This window comes from Tachysurus fulvidraco, chromosome 11 (assembly GCF_022655615.1).
Source record: "Tachysurus fulvidraco isolate hzauxx_2018 chromosome 11, HZAU_PFXX_2.0, whole genome shotgun sequence".
NCBI classification, from domain to species: Eukaryota; Metazoa; Chordata; class Actinopteri; order Siluriformes; family Bagridae; genus Tachysurus; species Tachysurus fulvidraco.
The window spans coordinates 21,017,809-21,038,899 of record NC_062528.1 but is presented as its reverse complement, the minus strand read 5'-3'; the positions used below and the strand labels follow the sequence as shown (position 1 = coordinate 21,038,899).

The 21,091-nt window shown below is 41.1% G+C and overlaps 2 protein-coding genes across 2 annotated transcripts in view; both read left to right on the top strand.

Moving 5' to 3' along the window:
- LOC113645130 (tripartite motif-containing protein 16-like) overlaps nucleotides 1-21,091 on the top strand; it is a 664,889-nt gene that overhangs the window by 607,837 nt on the left and 35,961 nt on the right. The gene's annotated exons all lie outside the window — the stretch shown is intronic.
- Nucleotides 1,544-6,066, top strand: LOC113645127 (E3 ubiquitin/ISG15 ligase TRIM25-like). Its single transcript, XM_027150439.2, has 6 exons — nucleotides 1,544-2,131; nucleotides 3,823-3,918; nucleotides 4,076-4,309; nucleotides 4,498-4,657; nucleotides 4,978-5,037; nucleotides 5,323-6,066. Exons 1-6 carry the CDS (start codon nucleotides 1,544-1,546, stop codon nucleotides 5,847-5,849), a joined length of 1,665 nt encoding a protein of 554 aa, XP_027006240.2. The 3' UTR covers nucleotides 5,850-6,066.

Below are 21,091 nucleotides of genomic sequence, written 5' to 3'. Positions count from 1 at the left end.
CAGATACCACAGCTTCTGCTCGGATCTCAGCATGTCTGGCAGAAATATCATCATGGATGACTGCTCATCAGTTAAAGCTCAATCCTAGCAAAACTGAACTGCTGATTATCCCAGGTGATTCATACCCAGGTCATGATCTTACAATATACCTGCATAATGATCTGATCACGGCTCACAGCCGTGGGGTAACCATGGACAATCAACTGTCTTTTTCCTTGAATGTTGTTCATGACACGCTCATGTTTCTTCTCTACAACATTAGAAGGATTTGGACATTTTCTCCACACAGGCTGCTCAGGTACTTCATCAGTCTCTTGTCATCTTAACACTGGACTATTGTTGTGAAAAATCTTAATAAAAATAATTAAGGTATTATTCCTTACAATACTATAACCAAAGTAAAGTATTGTAAGGAGTAAAAATAATTAAGGTATTATTCCTTACAATACTATAACCAAAGTAAAGTATTGAGCCTTGCAAAATATTACAATTGGTGTCATAAGATATATGTAGGCAATGTTGTAGGCCAGATGTAAACAAGAAAAGATGTTTATTGTAATCATAAACTTAGTAAAAATAACCAGACTCAGTGCTGTCAGGCCTAGTCAGTCTGAGCTCTCTGATCAACAATGTATGAGGAAGTGAAAGTCAAAAGTTTAGCTGAAACAGGCCTCATGAAGGGAGTAGGGTGAGACAGCTGAATCAGGCGACCAGCTGGACGGACCTGTTGATTCTGAGATTAAGGGTCTAAGGGGAACCTGACCTTTTGTGGAGATAGAGAAACTAAGGCTTAAAATATGCATGTGCGTGCAAGCCCAGTCTGGAAAGTGACAGACTGAGAACATAACAATGTTCAGCTCATAGGTTTAGTAAGCTTAAGGAAAGCAGTCAACATATAAAGCAACATTAGATACATTATAACATTATAACAGCACGGGCTTAGCAAAAACAGCAATACAACATAACCAATATAATCAAGAACTTTTACTGTAATTCAAACTCATATAACATATGTGATAGCATATCTTTGTCAATCACTATATATGTATGTGGAGATGTGATTGATATATATATATATATATATTTAAATATTTATATTTATTAATATTATATTTATAATATTTATAATATTTAAATATATTTACATATATTTAAATTTGAAAGCTACTGAGTAAAGGGTCTGAAAACTATACATTTAATGTCAGCGACCTTATTGAAATACACAAATTTATAAGAAAAAAGCACATTTTAATTAATCTGTCATTTAAAATCAAAGAGAAACTACCACTTCTCTTTCTCACAATTCTCTCTCCTATTGTGTAACTTCACTTTATCTTTAAAGTCTGAGCTCCTTTTCTCTGAAATGCCACAACTTCTCTCTCTGTTACACTACTGTATAACAGACTGAATCAGGAAGTTCATTTCAGAGAAAACAAAACTTATAGAACTCTCTCTCTCTCTCTCTCTCTCTCTCTCTCTCTCTCTCTCTCTCTCTCTCTCTCTCTCTCTCTCTCTCTCTCTCTCACAGTGTGAGTGCAGGAAAATGGCAGAGGCCAGCATTTCAGTAGATCAGGATCAGTTCAGATGTCCAGTGTGTCTGGATCTCCTGAATGATCCAGTAGCTATTCCCTGTGGTCACAGTTTCTGTAAGTTGTGTATTAATGGCTGCTGGGATCAGGAGGATGTGAAGGGCGTCTACAGCTGTCCTCAGTGTAGAGAGACTTTCACTCCAAGACCTGTTCTACGCAGGAACAACATGCTGGCTGAAGTGGTGGAGAAACTGAAGAAGACAGAACTCCAAGCTGCTTCTGCTCACTGTTACGCTGGACCTGGAGATGTGGAGTGTGATTTCTGTACAGGGAGAAAACACAAAGCTGTCAAGTCCTGTCTGGTTTGTCAGGCCTCCTTTTGTGAAGATCATCTTAAACCTCACTATCAGTCTCCTGCCTCTAAGAAGCACAAGATAGTTGAAGGCTGTGCAGAGCTCCAAGAGAAGATCTGCTCTGAACATGACAAACTGATGGAGATCTACTGTCGTACTGACCAAAGCCTCATCTGTTACTTGTGTCTGATGGATCAACACAAAGGTCATGAGACAGTTTCAGCTAAAGCAGAAAGAACTAAAAAACAGGTGAGAACTGGATATTATTATTCCTTTTTTAAGTCAATTTCTATAAATTCTATCTGTAATTTAATTGTCAGGACTCAGCCCGGACTTTGGCCATGTGCTTTTTGTTGACGTTCCGTTTTCACGTGTCTGCCCCGCCCTTGTATCTTCCTCCCCGCCTCTGCACACCTGTCCCTCATGTGTCTGATTATTATTAGTATTTAGTCAAGTCGCGTTGCCTTGAGCATTGCGGAATCCTTGTTTTGTCTGTTGTCTTCGTCCTGTCTAGTCGGTGTCCTAGTTTGTGTGTTATGTGGTTTTTTATTTATTAAAACCCAGTTTTGTTAAGCTATCCTGCATTTGGGTCTGTTTTTATACACCCCGCACGTGACACCAATTTCTATTGAGGTGATTTGATTGGTTATATGACTGTCATTCAGTGTAAGGTGGATTTTTAGTAAAAGTCAAAGTGTGTTTTGTAAAGACGTGTGAAACAGCTCAGACCAGTCAGTGTACTTTAAACAGCCAACGGCATGACAATGATGATGATGATGATGAAGAGGATATTTTACATGGTCATGTGCCACTTTTTTCTGATTTCAAAGTTTATTTTGTTTTACTTCTAAATGTGTTGAAGCTTCTTTAAGGCACATTTATATTTAATTTATATTTATAAATGCACACACACTACAAATTCAAATTTAAATTCAAATTCAATTTATTTTTCCCGTTTACCGAAGTATGGAAACAAAAAAAGAAAACAAAAAAAAATATATATATATAAATATATATATATATATATATATATATATATATATATATATATATATATATATATATATATATAAGAAGAACAAAAAAATAATAATAATAAATTAATACACATACAATTCAAGCATAAAATTAATTTAAAAATATTAAGTTAAAATGATTAGGGGGACACGGTGGGTTAGTGGTCAGCACGTTTGCCTCACACCTCCAGGGTTGGAGGTTCGATTCCCACCTCCGCCTTGTGTGTGTGGAGTTTTCATGTTCTCCCCGTGCCTCGGGGGTTTCCTCCGGGTACTCCAGTTTCGTCCCCCGGTCCAAAGGCATGCATGGTAGGTTGATTGGCATCTCTGGAAAACTGTCCGTAGTGTGTGAGTGTGTGAGCGAATGAGAGTGTGTGTGTGCCCTGTGATGGGTTGGCACTCCGCCCAGGGTGTATCCTGCCTTGATGCCCAAAGACGCACAGGCTCCCCGTGACCCGAGAAGTTCGGATAAGCGGTAGAAAATGAATGAATGAATGAATTTAAAATGTAAAATATTATATATCTACATATAACATATGGTGTAATACCAGTGGAAGATGTTTAAGGTCATTTTCGAGTACAAACAACACCTTCAACTAAACGAGTGAGTGAAAGTGATTGTGGAAATGTAAAAAGAACCCTGAGCTGGAGATCTGGGAAGCTTCTGCTCAGAGTTTGGTCTAGATATATTTGTCCTGATCCAGGTTGAGGAGCCTCTCGTGGTAACCAGGAGAGTTCACCCTGGTGGGACTCCATCACAGGGCACCATGTTAAGAGCAGCCTGATATAAAGAGGAAAGGAGAGGGTGATGAGTGTGATGATGTGTGCTGGGGACAATGTAGTAGTTTCTTATTTAATTACGTCTACAATTCTTTGTATTTCAGTTTTATTTCTATTAATTAAACATATTGTATTTGGTCTCAGAATGAGTTAAAGGAGGATCAGATAAAATCCCAGCAGAGGATCCAGGATAAGCAGAAGAAGGTGCAGGAGCTGAAACAGACTGTGGACATTATTAAGGTGAGGAGGAAACTGAGAGATTCACATAAACACACACATTATAGAGTCACTGTGAGATAAAGAGTTGATCTTTAAATGGATCTCTCTCTCTGTGTGTGTGTGTGTGTGTGTGTGTGTGTGTGTGTGTGTGTGTGTGTGTGTGTGTGTGTCCTTACAGACATGTTCACAGGCAGCAGTAGATGACAGTGAGAGGATCTTTACTGAGATGATCAGCTCCATGGAGAAAAAGCGCTCGGAGGTGACGGAGCTGATCAGAGCTCAGGAGAAAGCTGAAGTGAGTCGAGCTGAACGACTCCTGAATCAACTGGAGCAGGAGATTGCTGATCTTAAGAGGAGAGTCACTAAGCTGGAGCAGCTTTCACACACACAGGATGACATCCACTTCCTCCAGGTAACACTCACTGTCTGATCTACAGAGGGCGCTGTTCCTCACAAAGTTTTTTCCTAAAAGCTCATTACAGCAACAAGAAATGTTCCTGTCTGAGATCACAAGTGTGTCTTTGTTCTGATTCAGTCTGAGATTCATTCGTTCCTCTCGTCCACTTTTCTCCTTCTCTATGATGTGTTTCCTCTCTGTAGAGTTTCCCGTCTCTCTGTGTTTCTCCTGGATGTGATGACTCACTCAGCTTCACTGTCAATCAACATCTCTCATTTGATGGAGTGAGGAAATCTCTCTCAGATCTGAAAAAACGAGTCGAGGAAATCTGTGAGGAGGAATTCAACAAAATCAGACCAGAAGGTGAACAAACAAACATTGTTTCTTATCACAGTAAAAAGAGCCATAAAATTCATCTAACAGAAATAAGAAGTAAGCAGGAACAAGACTGCAGAAAATCACACAGTATTAGCATCAGTCTTGTAAATGACATCAAGATCAATTTAGCAGATAAACCAAGAACAAATCTTACATTTTTGGAGAAAATTGTAGCCGATGAATAAATTGAGATGGTGATGTTGTTGACGTCTGAAATAAACATGAGGAAGCAAATTTTAACATTCACACTTTAAACTGTTTCCATGTCATTTTTCTGTCTCCATTTTGTCTCTGTGTCCCCAAAGCTGCAGCAGTTCAGATGGTTTTACCTTCAGAACAAAAGAACAGAGAAGATTTTCTGCAATGTAGGTTTTACACACACACACACACACACTCAGACACACACTCAGACACACACTCAGACACACAAACAGACACACTCAGACACACACACACACACACACACACACACACACACACACACACACACACACACACACAGCATGTTAAAATGTCTGTATTGTTGATCTAAACCTGATCCATGTTTATAGAGCTGCATTAGGAGGATAGAAACACAGACAGGTGTCTCACACACACTTATTATAAATCCTGTAATTAACATCTAACATGTGGACATTTTATTACTGTAGATTTCTGCTATTTGACTCTGGATCCAAACACAGCACATCATCGACTCATTCTGTCTGAGAAGAACAGAGTGGTGACATTGAGTGAGACACGACAGCGATACTCTGATCATCCAGAGAGATTTGACTTCTGGACTCAGGTGTTGTGTAAGGAGAGTGTGTGTGGACGCTGTTACTGGGAGGTGGAGTGGAGCAGTAATGTGTTCATATCAGTGTCATATAAAGAGGTCAGCAGGAAAGGACGGGGTTATAAGTGTTTGTTTGGATACAACAGACAGTCCTGGAGTCTGTGGTGTTCTTCTTCTTCTGTCTCTTTCTGGCACAACAACATACTGACTGGGCTCAATGGTCCAACATCCTTCAGAATAGGAGTGTATGTGGATCACAGTGCAGGAACTCTGTCCTTCTACAACGTTTCTGACACCATGAGGCTCCTCCACAGAGTCCACACCACATTCACTCAGCCTCTATACGCTGGAGTCAGTATGTGGAGTTATAACTCATCTGTGAGGTTTTGGGATCCAAAATAAAAAGTTAGTAAAAGTGTTCATAAAAACTATAAGTGAGGTGTGAGATTTAATTTGTCCCTGAGCTACACTGGACATTTTGTGTGCAGAAACTGGAACAGTAATGAATGCAGAATGTAGAAACAGACTATTTAACTGTATGCACTATAAGGATGGGTTTATAATAGTTGATATAAAAATGTCAATGTCTCCTCAGAAACAATAAATTTTCCTCAAACTGCTCTGTCTTTCTGTGCTGCTTGTTGGTGGAAACACAACCTACTGTGTGTAAAAGACCTTTATTATCTTATATCTTTAACAATTTTCTGCATAACAGTCCATTTAACATACTGTGCACTCTGGAATTATTCAGACTCCTTCCATCCTTTATAATATGGTGACAGACTTCAGAAGTGGACGAATAAACTGATAATAAACTGTATTTCCACTCAGTTCAGTCTTCTGCGCAGTCGCAGTACAGAGAAGAAGTCACTTAGGCCTGGCACTAGGCCTGACAGCCCCGAATCTGGTTGCAATAAACATCTTTGGCCTACAACATCACCTACATATGTCTTATGACAGCAATTGTAATATTTTGCAAGGCCTAATACTTTACTTTGGTTATAGTATTGTAAGGAATAATATTTTAATTATTTCTACTAAGATTTTTTCCAACATTCCCCCCTGTGAGACTGTAAAGTCTCACCAAACTTATGTTACAGTGTTCTGGACTACCTTGTCATTTCCACTAACCCATATATCTATCTAATCATGACGACCTTACCCCAACTTACAACAACTTACAACATTCCCCCACAACGAAAACAAAAAACCCATAATACATAAAACATAAACACAATAACATAAAACAGAATATTACTCCCCCACAATGAAAACAAAACCCATAATACATAAAATATAACAAACAAAATAACATAAAACAAAATTAATTACTTAAAATATTCACCCACAATTCACACATGCTCTATCTCAAAAGGTGAGCCAGGAGTGAGCGAAAAACCCTCTAGATGCCAGATTTGAGGGAAAATTCTCACTCTGCCCGCATATATAGCGCGACAGTGAAAGCAGTGTCACCAGGGTCACCGAAACATACAGCATAAACATACTAAAGGTATGGTAAACATAATAAACAAACAAAAAACACACAAAAACAGTTGCAGGGCATAAGAAAACTAGCTGTCCCTACGACCACCACCAATAGTGATTGCGCTGCATGGTTTGAATCCACTGTGGCAAGGGGGATGCAAATGTCCAAATGTCTTTGTGGCGATAAGCGTGGAAAGCTCGAGTTATGGGAACAACCACATCCGAATCACCCCCTGTCCATGAGTCCATGAAAGTGGGTGGCCCTTGCATATCCTGTAGATCTTGTTGCACATCTTTGGTGTGAGATGTCCAGAGTTTATATACACAAAAGAATAACGTACAGTACTGGCGTACGGCGGCCTGCCGTATATGGTGGGAAATAATATACGCATGTGCACGTCCACGTCCTTACGTCGAGGTCACACAAAAGGAACGATGTACCTCATATGTGTGTACCTGCAAAAACAATCCCCTTGTCCAGAGATTAATCATTCTCGTGGCACGAATGAACCCACAGTCCTTCAGGGAGGACTAAATCTGCATGTGCAAGGATAAGTGACACGGGGCGTGTGTCCTCAAGCAACGTGAACCAGGTGTCAGCCGTCGGCGGGGAAGGGTATGTTAGCCAGGTGCAATGTGGTGCTACGCCCAGGTCGAAGTCCCCCCAGATGAAGTCAGACAGGTCTACCTCGTTGTCCAGTTGGATGCACGTGTAGCAGTAACCAGGGGTGTCGAGGCGACAAGCGACACTCCGTGAGCTCGCCTCTAACCGGGCACAAGTGCGGGGTCGCTGGACTCATCTCTGGTCACTCCACGGGTTCGACATAGCCTGCAACAAAGCCTTACAGACAACAGAGAGACAGGCAATAGACCAGTAGACACAAAATACCAACACTTATTACGTAAGCATATGTACAGAAAAGTTTGTGTGTAGTCAGTCTGGATTCAGTCACAATTAAGGCATTAAGACCATCACCAGTAATGTGGTGCCTCGTGTACACAACACTTATGAAAGATATACACACATAGGGGATACAGACAAACAGGGACACACACCAATATGTTACAGTCCTATATATGCGCAACTAGTTCCAGTCCGAATCACTATTGTTCTCGTCCAGCAGTGGGAATGAGTCTGGATCCAATTAAGCCAACATACACTGATCCTCTTGACTTAATTCATAGTGGAAACTTCTAGTTAGGCCGCATCTGAACAGACATATCTGTAGGGATTGGCGAGGTTACCGGCTGATACGCACATGATCTACTTATGTTGCCCATCCATTTCGGCCCATGGGTTCTGGCTGCTGAACCCAGCAGGCACAGTGCAGAACACACATATGTATCATTATATGGAGATTTATCACACTCGTCCACACCTCTAGTAGGCATTACATAGGGTGTTTGATTAGACCGGTCATGGCATATTACACAGATACTGTTTGCAGCATCCTGGTGAGTGGTTTCTGTCAGCCACTATCGATAGAGGTTTCCCTCGATGCCGTCAGCTGTGGTATTGTATTGGCTAATACTGTTCACTTTAACGTAATCCTGAAGTGCCTCGTACTCCCCCTGCACCCTGGAGCAGCGGATTTTCGCATTTACTATTGCCTGAACTGCCACAAAAATCAATGCCTGCCTGATGAAGCTGAAAGCCAGGACTCCAGGCAGTGACGTAGACATAGACTTCATATGTTTCGAGGAATAATGTTTTCTACAATGAGGATGGAAAAACTGAGTCCGTGTGGAGACTGTAATACCATAAGGCATGGATTAACTTACAATGTCCGCCGTCGTCACCACTGGCAGGTTGGCCATTGACAACAATGCTGGTTGTTGGATCTTGGGTCGCTTCCCCTGGTCGCTTAATTCGAATCTCTAGGGTCAGGGTGTGATGAGACTGGCTTTTCGCCCACTGTATCAGGTCTGATACTACTGCCGGAAAGGGACCAGTGTAGTCAAAAGAATACATCATAAAGTACAATGTGTCATTCCATGTTTTCCTGTGCTTGCTAGCATGGGCGAATAATCCTAGAGCACACTTTATGTGACTTTCAATAGCTGTCTCGGCTAATGTCCTGTCAACTCCCGCTATTATGGGATAGGAGCTTTTCCCCTGAAAAACTGTGCGTCCTCCTATAGTGGCGGAACCTGTGCCTGTACTACGCCTGAGCCGTGAGCCTGGTTCGGAAATGTTATAGGGCAGCGAGTTATTAGGCACGAATTTTAACTGTAAGAATTCCTACTGTGATTGCCAGATTCAGAAGTATGCCTATCACACATGCCATACAAAAGATTTGTACAGTTAGTCTGTCCTTATATTGTTTATGGGTTCCATCGAGTTTATCCAGTGGTTTCTCATCTGTGCCCTCCTTTGGGGTGCAGCTAGTTGCACCATGTTTCACAAACGTTCTGATACAACTTTATACAATCTCTAATATCTAAATATCTAATCCCTCGCTGAGCTTGTGTAAACTCTTGGGTTATCCTCAACAATGTCATTTACAGGGGCAAGGATTGATGTCTCGACATTCCTTGGCAGGTGAATTTGCTGTGTGCGTGCTCTAGCTCTGGCCCGTGTTCCAGCGGCAGGGCCTATCACTAAGTCAGGACCATAGGGATCACTATCATCCTTGTCGTCAGAATACGGAATCCTGTATTGCTTTGATTTCAACAATGTCTCCCAGTCTTTTTCATTTCTTTTTTCGGCAGGTGACTGACCTGCCAGCTGTTACTGTTGTCCTGTCTCAGACGTGGAAGGCTGTTCCCCGGTTCATTGTTCCACGGCGAGTGGCTGTGTTTGGGGCTGCGCCCTCGTCTTTGAGCTTGAAGGTTCTTCCCCAGTGTCTGAAGGGGGCTCTTCCCCAGCATCTGCTACAGCTGTCGCAGGACAACAATGATTAAGATAATACCAGTATTCCTTACCTTCGACTTTGAATGCAGTGGGGGTAGCTAACACCACTTTAAAAGGTCCTTCTCTTCTTGGCTGTCTCCAATGTTTTCTCTTGAATGTTCTGATGTACACGTAGTCTCCTGGTTCTACTTGATGAGGTGGTACACTGCACCAGCTCCCCCTCTTTCTTCTCTAGGCCTCTTCACATTCCTGCTGGGGCTGGGCCCAATGGGCTCCCTCCTAGTGGTGCTGGGGCTTGTCCTTGAGATCCTGGGCCCGGGCATTGGCCTGCTCAATTTCCAGCTCCTTGTGGTGTTGCTGCGAGTGCATGCTGCATTCCTGACTGCCCTGCTCCTTGTTGAAGCATTGGAGCAGGCATCTGTGCATGTACCTGTTGTCTTCCTTGGCTTCCCATGTGCACAGCGCAATCTTTGTCATATCCATCTTCCCTGGAAAAGCATCACAAAAAAAGCCTTACGCTTCATGCAATTCCATTATGAAGTCAGAGTACGTGGCATTTCTCCCATTCTCATGATCTGGGAATCTGTGTGTCTCATGCACAGATTTTCATCCGGTCTTTCATACTTAATCCGCTCCTTCATACTTTGCGTGGGCAGCTTTTCCGCATGCAGAGCATGTTGTATGATGAGGCTCAGCTTTCCCGTGTCCCACCTGATGCATAGGTTTTTCCCCTTGTCAGATATTTCTGGAACCAGTCCATTCATGAAACTGTTTCTCAAGTGTGCCTCGTACTCCGTCACTTCCCCCTCACTCATATCCTGCTGGGGGAATGAGGCCGCTGTGCGCGTTGTGTACTGCATGTCAGTGAGGCGATGGAAATATTGCGCAACTGTCTCGCTGTCCTTTTGTTCCTCGACCTCAGCCTGGTCCCCAGTCATGCTGTTGAGGTGCATACTCATGGGATAACTCGTTGGGTATTGCATCATAGTTGGAGGCAGTGGCTGTGTCATCAACACTTGTGGTACTCCTCCATTTTGAGGTGGCACAGCCTCAGCAGCGGTTGGAACCACCATGACTGCCGCCTGTTTTGAGGCATAGACTTTATCTTCCTTCTTCTTTTCATGGCTTTCTTCTTTATTTCTTGCTAGTTCTCCCAGCTGCGCCTTGTGCAATTGCATTACTAAATCTTCTGCATCCTTCTTTGCCTCTCTCCTCCTCTTTCTGTGTAACTTTGTATGGTGTATTACATTCGCTTCGAAGGTGGCCCATGGCATGGTGTTTAGACCCAACACTGTTTCCAGTTGGTCTTGGACTTCCTCAGGGAGTGCCCTTTTTAACATGAGTTTAAACAGTGTCTCACTTGCGGGTGTCTCATCCCATGCTGCTCCCATCTCCTCTCTCCAGGACTCCTGGAGTTTCAGTATGAATTCGACAACCCCTTCTTCTTCTTCCAGCTTTATTTTTTCCACTTTTCCTGGGTCTGCCTTGGTTGTGTAGGCCGTCCTTAACTGATCCCACAGGTCATTCCTGTATGGGCCGAAGGTTATTCCATCTCCCCTTGGATCATCTGCCTCTCTTCCTAATCCAGCAAGGTGGAATATTTCCATCATTTTTGCTTTTCCTATGGTTTGGCATAGGATTGCCTTCAGATCTCCCAGATCCAAACTTTGTCCGGTTGTTTGTTCCTCAAACTTTGTGATCCACCTCTGTGCTCCTTCGCACACTTGGCAGTCTTTTTACCAATCCAGTCACATCCATGAATGTCCATGGCACATAATGCCTTTGCTTTCCTTTGACTATCAGGGGGAGCTGTGTTGCTCTCGGTGCTTCTGTCTCCTCCTCTTCTTCACTGGAGCTCTCACTTTCGGGGGTCACCTGCTGCGTCTCCCCACCTTTACCTCTTCCCGTCTGGGATCGGGTCTGCATGTGTCTGTTTCTTTGGATGTCGCCCTATTTTTGTTTGTCTAACTTCTTCCGTGTCTTCCTTGTTCTTTTGAGATTTTTGAATTGTTTCTCTGCTCGTTTCTGTTCTTCCTCCAAGTTTTTATATTCCAACTCCAACTCCTCCACTTTCATCTCCAGTCGTGATGCTTGCCCTCGTAACTCCTCCATCGTCACATCTGTTTTTTGGCTTCGTTCCAGAGCTTCCCTTATTGCTCTTTCCTGCCCTTTGTTCTGCCGCACGCCTTCTGTTTCCAGGGGGGTCAGCTGCACTTCTCCCTCCAGTCTCACTCTTACTCCTCTCATATCGTGCTGGGGCTCCACATCAACTGGGGCCGCCCTTGAGCTTATTTCGTCATCACTCACTATTTCCATTGGGGTGAGAGACTTTTGGTTACTCCGTCCTTTTATTCTCTCACCGGGCATCTCTGTACCTTCCTCCAGCTGTTGATGCCGTTGCCGCACCTCCCCTGTCTTTCCATTGGGTGATAAATTCCCATCTGCCTTGGTCTGTTGTTTCTTTTCTTGCTCCTCCTGGACCGCTATGAGGGTCCTTTTTGTTGCACAGTCATTTGGTTTGCTTAGGGACCCCTGGGCTTCGCTGAGGTTCTTATGATGTTCCATGTTCCATCTGCCCGGTCTTTATTGATCCTCTCCTTCCCGGCTGGCAGACATCTTCCATTTGTGGCTTAATATGTTCCCGTGCCCAATGAGTCGGTGTGCTGTGTCTCTTTAAACCTGGCGGGCATGTGTATTCAGTCAACCACCCCATATTACGTTTCTCTGCTTGCTGCCACGATAAGTGGGAGTCCCCTTCCTCCCATCGGGCATTAGTTTTCTCCACCTCCCTGTCCCAGTACAGGTGTCGATATTCATCATCTTCCAGCACTTCCTTTCTTCCTCCTGTAGCCCCTTCTGGGCATTCTGGGTATTTTCCTTCTTCTCCTCTGCTGCCGCCCTTTACCATGGGAGGGCAGTCTTCTTGCTCTCCCTTGGGACGTTCTTTTTCTGCTGACGTCTGCCGGATTACTCCTCTGAATTGCCCTCCTATAATCTGTTTCACCTCCTTCTCCCAACTGTATTGATGGATCCCGTTGTACTCGGATCTGTAATGTTCGTTATAAGATGGGGGTTGGAGCTGCTCCTCACATTCACCTGAGGGTGGGACTGTAGCCTTCTCAACAACCTTGGGCCAAAGTAATAGTCAAAATAACCTGTGCACCTTATGCCTTACATAAAGACACTGCACTTCTTACATCATCACAAATCGAAATTTAAACTGTAAGATAATTCATTGTAATTCATTTCTAAATGTGCTTTTGTGTTTCTGTTATACTTATTTTCAATTAGACCATAATTACAGAGACAGGTGCAAATGGATATGCTGGATAATATGTAGATTTCTCTTTCAGTTAGTCTATTCTTCCAGTTTACTGCAATTGTGGATACACAAACACACTGTGTAGCAAGTGCAATGTTCGCCTGTGCTTTTCAGTAGAAAAGAGCTGTCTTAGGGCCTATCATTGCAACCAATCACAGACCAACCACACCAAAAGTAACAGAACAAAAACAAAAGCAAAACAGAAACAAAAGCTCTCCTAAATATTTTCCTCTCAATACCCATATCAATAAATGCCCATTCATACATCATATTATTATGCACAGTAAGCAATCAACCTGCAAATGAATGCCTAAATGCTCTGTATATATGATCAGACAAAGTGGGTACAAATACAGAAATTCTGCTCCTAGCAGAGCCCAACATTGCAATATTACAGCATTTTCCTAAAAACTTACTAAAATGTAAAAAATTTAAACAAAGAAATTTTCTCATGCTTTTTATTTCTCCCCAGCATTTTATACTTACTCTCATCTTCCTACATTTTACCTCATCAAATGTCCCTCCTTCAGGCCACTGCAATTCTCCTTTTGTCTGGTCTTGCCATTTTTTCATGTACTTCTTAATTTCTTTTTCAGCCTTCTTGTGCTTTATTATTACAATTGCAGCTGGAGTAATTAAGTTCTTTTACCTTTCTCCATCATGCACCCTTGTCTCGCCCTTGTGGCACTGTCACGTGGTTCTGTAATTATTGCAGTTGAAGTTTATTCTTTTTCTGGTAAACGTGGTTGTGCAGGATTCCTTCTAGTATAATTCTCAAGAAAGACAAGGCAGATATCAAGATCAGAGTATAAGTCCAACAAGTAACTTCAATTAAAATGAAAATTAAATTAAAATTGATTAAAATCAATCAACTGCACATTCAAATAATTACATAATCAACCAAGTATTGACCTATTCAATTAATTAACTCACTAATAAATCAAATAAAATCAAATAAACAATCAATCAATCAAATAAACTACCAGTTAAATCACTGTTAAATCACTTAGATAAATAATCAAAACAAATTGTTAAGTTGTAAAAATTAAATTGTTGTTACATTGTCAAAAAGACAAAATAAAATATACAAAATAAAAAATAAAACTTATAACATCATGTAACTCTACTCGTTTAGATAATGCTCCAAGTTTTCAGCTTCTAAAACCTCTAACACTCAGAAAAGAGACAAAGAAAAAACAACAATCTCATTGGAACCAAAACAATCTCTCTGTGTGTGTTACAAATGTCAAGGTGATTCTAGGCCTTACTGGCACAGAGTTACAGAGGCTAGAATGGAGGGTTTCTTTTACTGAAACAAAAACACTACATTAGGTTTTTACATGTCATTATAAATCATATTATAGTTATGTCTAGTCCTGTTATGAATTAAAAACAGATTTGTATGTATGAATATGCATATGTGTGGACCCAGGAAAACTAGCTGATTGCATAGACTTTCAGCTAATGGGATCCATATAAACAAACACAAACAACAAAAAATAAAATAAAATAAAACAAAGACAAAAAATAAAATAAAAATAAAAAATAAAAATAACTTACACCTGGTGTAACACTACTGAAAAAACTTTCCCCAACAAAACAAACAAAACTTATGAAGTCAAAAAGAATGGCCCAAGAATTGTTTAAATTCTTTAACAAACTTAAAATGATTTAATTTTATATAAATGTTTTTTCCCACTAGGCATTAGTATCTGCTTACAAAAAGAGAAAAAACTCAGAAAAGCTGTTCTGTGTATGTGTGTTTGGGAATTAAGTCATAACAGTCACCATGCCAGATGGCCCTTATCGCTCCTCGTTAAAATCGTCTCCTTATTGGCTAAAGGGACGTCAGGGTCTCGCTACTTGTTACTGGCTGGCCCAACTGCCAAACAAATATCTGTTACCGGGTATTGGCTTCTAAGCTTGTCTATCTCTGCTCTATGGGGCACCTATTGGCTCATGTGAGGCTGGACTACAAACATGACACCGAATTTGTAGTTCATCAACTAGGAAGCGAGAGTCGGAAAAAAATGGACGGGAATAAACTCCGTGTACAGTGTTCGGTCAGAAAAAATAACTATTGTAAGGCGAGCACAGCAATTTGGATTAAAAGGCTTAGATACTTCTTGGACCCTTGGGGATTTATTAAAAAATATTGAAAACTATGAAGCAAGGTGAATCAGATGAATCAGGTGAATCTTATTTTCACTCAGTGTGTCTCATACAGTTCTCTGCTATAATTGAATGCTTGTGTAACTTAAATGTTATGTTCTGCTTGTGTGACTTAGCGCTTTTTTCCGTTGCAACTCATTTTATAAGATCTTATAAGTGCCATAAAACACTTCACAATTGCTTGTTTGTACTTTATCACACATCAAACTGGATCGTCATTCAGTTTGACCATACACAAATACACATGTGTACATAAACAATTCATACACATTACACACCGTACACGTATCATTTATTATATACTTATATGGCGTACACTTATTTATGAATACTCATTTGGCTCTGTCCACTTATCAATGTGTACGTTGCCGTATCCACTTATCATTGTGAATCGCCGTATACTTATGATGATAACGTGCACGTATATAAACACTTATAAATACTGGGTACTTTACCATACCCCAGGTACTTTACCGTACCCCAGGGGGCCCCCCAGCCCTACCAAGCAGACCTGTATCGCTGGACAGCGGTATCGAGGGCCAACGCGTTTTCTCCACCTGCCCGTTCAGTCCCGGCTGTGAGTTATATACACACCGGCGGTATGCCACAGGAATTTTCAATCCTTAATACCAAAAATATAAGTAAGTAAAAAAAATGTATACACCAGAATTCACTCATGAGTTTTTGTTCTGTCACACACACACACCTCTCCCTCTTTCTCCGTGTGCGTGCCTCTCACAACAGAACTCACTCATGAGAGCATTCCTGTCACACACACACACCTCTCTCTCTGTCTAAGTGTGTGTGTGCCTCTCACAACAGAATCCGCACATGAGATTTTACCCTGCCACTCACACAGTCACAAATCAAAACAACTTTATCTATTTCCTATTTCATCCAGTTATTATACTGTATTTCACCCTTAAGAGTTCTTGACTTCAAGGGCAGCTGTCCGCCTCCCAGGGCCACCCCTCCCTTTTCAGGTCACAGATTCACTATGCACAGACTTCGAATATAACAGGCGTCTGCTTACCTTAATATTATGGCCGGCCTCTGTGACCCTTCAGAGAGAGTGGTCCTGGTCCTGGACACAGGTCAAGCTAGCCCCTTTGAAGTCCCATCTGGGGTGCCATTAGATATGTCGGAACTCAGAGCCGGTCTCCAAGCCGACACATCACAGGGTGATCTCTTCTCTTAGGCCTTTAGTTAAATTTCACTGTTAACTCTATAATTACTACAAAAAAACTGAGAAAACTCCTCAGGCCTGGATGAGAATGAGCAAACTTCTTTATTGTGGTCAATCAGCCAACAAATTGTAGTTGCCAAATTCAAAGTATCAAATTGCCAAATTTAAAGTAACAAATTACCAAATTAAAAGTAACAAATTAAAACCCATAAGAGCATGTCATGCCAAATTAATCAAGAAAGAAACAAAAACTCTCGCGACGTCCTTGCGAAAATAAAAACAACCCCCAACTGACCCGCTCGCCCCGGATATATATATATATATCCTAACACTCCTCGCCCCCGCTTTGCTTCCCACTATTTTTTGGAGTCCCAGGTGCCATATCACCTGTTTTTTTCGGCATTACCCACTATGTTCTCTAAACACCCGGACCCAATTTCCCCTGATTTCCCATTACCTTTCACCCATATGCCCATTTATGGATTTTCCTTCCCTTATTTCGCATAACTTTAGACTAAACACCTGGGCCTTCTTCAGTCTGCACAACATGTTTATGAGCACCAAATGCCCATTTATGGATTTTCCTCCCCTTATTTTTCAGGCCCTGGGTCTGTGGATCACTGTTTTTTTTTTCATTCTACATAACATGTTATTGCTATGGCCCAAGGTCTGAGAACCATGGTGTTCTTCATTTTCCATAACAATTTATGAGCTAAGGTCTGGGAACAATGGTCTTTTCCCTTCTACATAACAAGTTGTTATTACAAATGTGCTCAGACTGACTAGGCCTGACAGCCCCGAATCTGGTTGCAATAAACATCTTTGGCCTACAACATCACCTACATGTGTCTTATGACAGCAATTGTAATATTTTGCAAGGCCTAATACTTTACTTTGGTTATAGTATTGTAAGGAATAATATTTTAATTATTTCTACTAAGATTTTTTCCAACAATACCAAACTCCCCAAATGCAAGAAACACTTTAAAAGATTAGCCACATTTTCAGTGGCAGTGCGTCTGACATTTTAATGATCAGGATTCAGAAACCACTTTACGGTAGCTAACCAGAGAAAAATCCTCCCTTGTTTTTTATAGCGATTTGCTGCAGTTATAACTGCAGTTCACACCATCTGCTAATAACAGATTGTAAACACGTTAGCATGTTAACATATTAGCGGCTAAGACAGCTGTATGTCATATCAATGGAGGTTTAACACAAGATGCTGCTTCATGTTTGTAGGATGACACGGTGTTGTGCCTGGAGCAGTATGTGTGTGTGTCTGGAGGAAAATGTACATTTCTGTACTACACACCGGTATGTACTGTAGACTATACACTGTACTCATGCACAAGCCATTCCTGAACCATTCCCATGGTGGGAAAATCACACAAGACCTGCTGTTTTGGAGATTCTGGCAATTCTGCCCTGCTCAAACTCACTCCGATCCAAACTCTTGCCTGTTTCCTGAGTGTTCAAATGCTGCCTAAAAAAATACATCCCACCTCTTGACAGGTGGCGCTGTAACAACACAATCAATGTTAATCACATTAACTGTCAGTGGTGTTAATATTATGGCTGATCAGGGTATTGTGTGTGTGTGTATGTATGCATTTTTGTGTGTGTGTATGTGTGTGTATGTGTGTATGTGTGTGTTTGTGTGTATGCATGTGTATGCGTGTGTGTGTGTTTGTGTGTGTGTGTGTGTATGCGTTTGTGTGTGTGTGTGTGTGTGTGTGTGTGTGTGTGTGTATGTGTGTGTATGTGTGTGTGTATGCATGTGTATTTGTGTGTATATGTGTATGTGTTTGTGTGTATGCATGTGTATGCGTGTCTGTGTGTTTGTGTGTGTGTATGTGTGTGTGTGTGTGTGTATGCATGTGTATGCATGTGTGTGTGTGTATGTGTGTGTATGTATGTATGTATGTATGTGTGTGTGTGTGTGTGTGTGTGTGTGTGTGTGTGTGTGTGTGTGTGTGTGTGTGTGTGTGTACAATCTCAGGTGTAAATTGCACCTGCAGGAGACTTCAGCCTAAAGGAGGAGGAGACTGTGTTCAGTGGACATGTGATATGAGCAGGTTATGAGACTGAGGTGAGAATCATATTAGAGAAATTGTTGCTGATTAAATAAAATAGAAATAAAATTATATGTAGGTTATTTAAATCTGTCCCTTCTACAGTATTTGCTATGTATTGTTGACAGGTTCTGCAAAATTCTGCAGCATTCCACAGAGCTAAAAAAATATTGGTAAATAATATATGCTAAAAAAAAGTAAAAAGTTTTTCTTCTTTTACTGTGTAGTCAGGTGAAAAGTATCGGCTTTATTAAACAAAATAAATGGATTAGAGTCCTTGTAATTGACTGTGCCAGACATCTGCTTTTAAAAGCGTATATGAGATTTACACAGATATATAGACTGTGATTAAAGCAGGAAGATACCAGTGTGAATATATTTTAGCACAATCATTAAAGCGAGGCCTCTTGGGGCTGAGACACTCATATCTTAAAATACTAGTCAGGACGTGTTGAATAGAATAAAATGATTGTCTTGTTGTGTTGTGGTTGTGAAGGTAAACATATGGTCACATATGTTAGTAGTGTAGTGTATAACACTGAAGGATGCTGTAGGATGAGTCCTGTGATGTCATAGATGATCCGGAACACAATGACATCATCACCGTTTACATTTAAATTGTTGACATTCCAATTTAAACACAGTGAGCAAACTTCATCGAGTGAGCGACTTTAGTGACACTTATACTATTCATGATTTACACAGCACACGTTATTATTTTCACACACCACACATTTTACACAACACACACCACACATTTTACACAACACACAACACACTTTTTACACAACACACACCACACTTTTTACACAGCAAACTTTCATTTGCACAAATTTGACTTTTCAAACGAGGCACAACACACCATCAAGTTACGAAAATGGTAAGTTTCCTTATTACAACTTTGTTGATCAGTCAATTTTTAATAAATATTTACATTTAAATATATCTAATATTAATCTTGAATTTTTCTATTATATTAATCTTTATATTAACATTTTGTTTAATGATTATGTTCTTTAAAGCTGCTTTGGGACAATGTCAATTGTTAAAGTGCTATAGAAATACATTTGATTTGAATTGAAAAATGTAAATTTGATCATGAAGATCCATATTATTTAAGCATTTTTATTGTCTAGTTTAATATTAAGTTTGTATAGTTTAATATTCATTTATATTTATAATCATTTCATATTAAATAGTAAGATGTTTAGCTTATTGTGTTAGGGAGCACTAAAGCCTTAGACATGATGATTTAACACAGAAGTGGAAGATACAGTATAATAAGTAATAGATCCAGGTCTGTTTCTCAAGAGAAATGTCATTATTTTCATCAGTAAGCCTCAGTATGAACCTGTTCAGTTCTTTTTGTTTTTCTGAAACTATCAGTTTCTCTAAAAGCCAACTCTGTTTCTTCTTTCAGTTCCAGCCTGAAGAAACAGTTTATGTGCCTGCCACTAAACCTGACCCTGTACATGTCACTCACAACATCGACCCTGTGTATGACCTCGTGTACGACCCAGTGTACGAGCCCGTGTACGAACCCGTGTAGGACCCAGTGTACGAACCAGTGTACGACCCCATGTACGACCTTGTGTACAACCCTGTGTACAAGCCCGTGGACTGCCAAGAGTACTACCACGACCTGCCACCTGACGTCTAACCCAATTCCCCAATGTTGGGGACTGTTGAAGAAGAACAACTGGAGTCTGTGTCTTCACCTGAGACTCTGTCGCCACCCCAACATGTGACTCTACCCAAAGCTGTATTTCTGCCTGAACCTGTGGCTCCACTCGCACCTGCATCTCCCAATGCCTGTGTCTCCACCTGAGACCATGTCGCAACCCAAGCCTCTGTCTCCTCCTGAGACCTTTTCTCAACCCAAGCCTGTGTCTCCTCCTGAGACTTTGTCTCAACAGGAGCCTGTGTCTTCTCGGGAATATCAGCAGAGCAAAGGTGAACTACTAATCCCTCCAGTTTCTTCCTTCCCCAATACACTGTGTTCACTTCCCCTTACTCTCTCTTTTAGGAAACATGTTTTTCCATACACTGTATTTTGTATAGCTGCTCTATGAAATTTCATGCAATTTCATCAGTAATATGGACTATAAGGGGATCAATCACAGTTCACTGATACTAACACAGCATAGCTGTTCTGTTTTATATATATTTTAGTGTGTGTAATGCTCATTGTTTGCTTTCTGTATCTCCTTGTACAGTTTTTGATGTTAAAAGGATATGGATTCATCACATATTCCTCTGAAGCTGAAGCCTACACAGCTATCAGGGAGATGAATGGGAATATTGTTCGAAGGAAGCAGCTGATTATTACTCTGTCTAAAACAAAAAAGGAACTAGCAGAGCAGAAGATCAGGAATGGCTGTAAAAGAAGGAGGAGTTAAAACGGTAAAAACAGTAAGTTTTATATGTTTTAAAAAGGACATGTCTGCTGCATCACCTGTCACCAAACTGACTCTTATCACTCCTGAGATCTGCTTGCTTTTTGAACTTGCTGAGTTCCTGTGCACGGTCTCCACAGTATTTGTATGGGTG

Coding starts and splice junctions, on each gene's coding strand:
- LOC113645127 (XM_027150439.2), top strand. CDS start 1,544: ATGGCAGAGGCCAGCATTTCAGTAGATCAGGATCAGTTCAGATGTCCA. Junction 3,919..4,075: donor AGACTGTGGACATTATTAAG/GTGAGGAGGAAA, acceptor GTGTCCTTACAG/ACATGTTCACAGGCAGCAGT. Junction 4,310..4,497: donor ATGACATCCACTTCCTCCAG/GTAACACTCACT, acceptor TCCTCTCTGTAG/AGTTTCCCGTCTCTCTGTGT.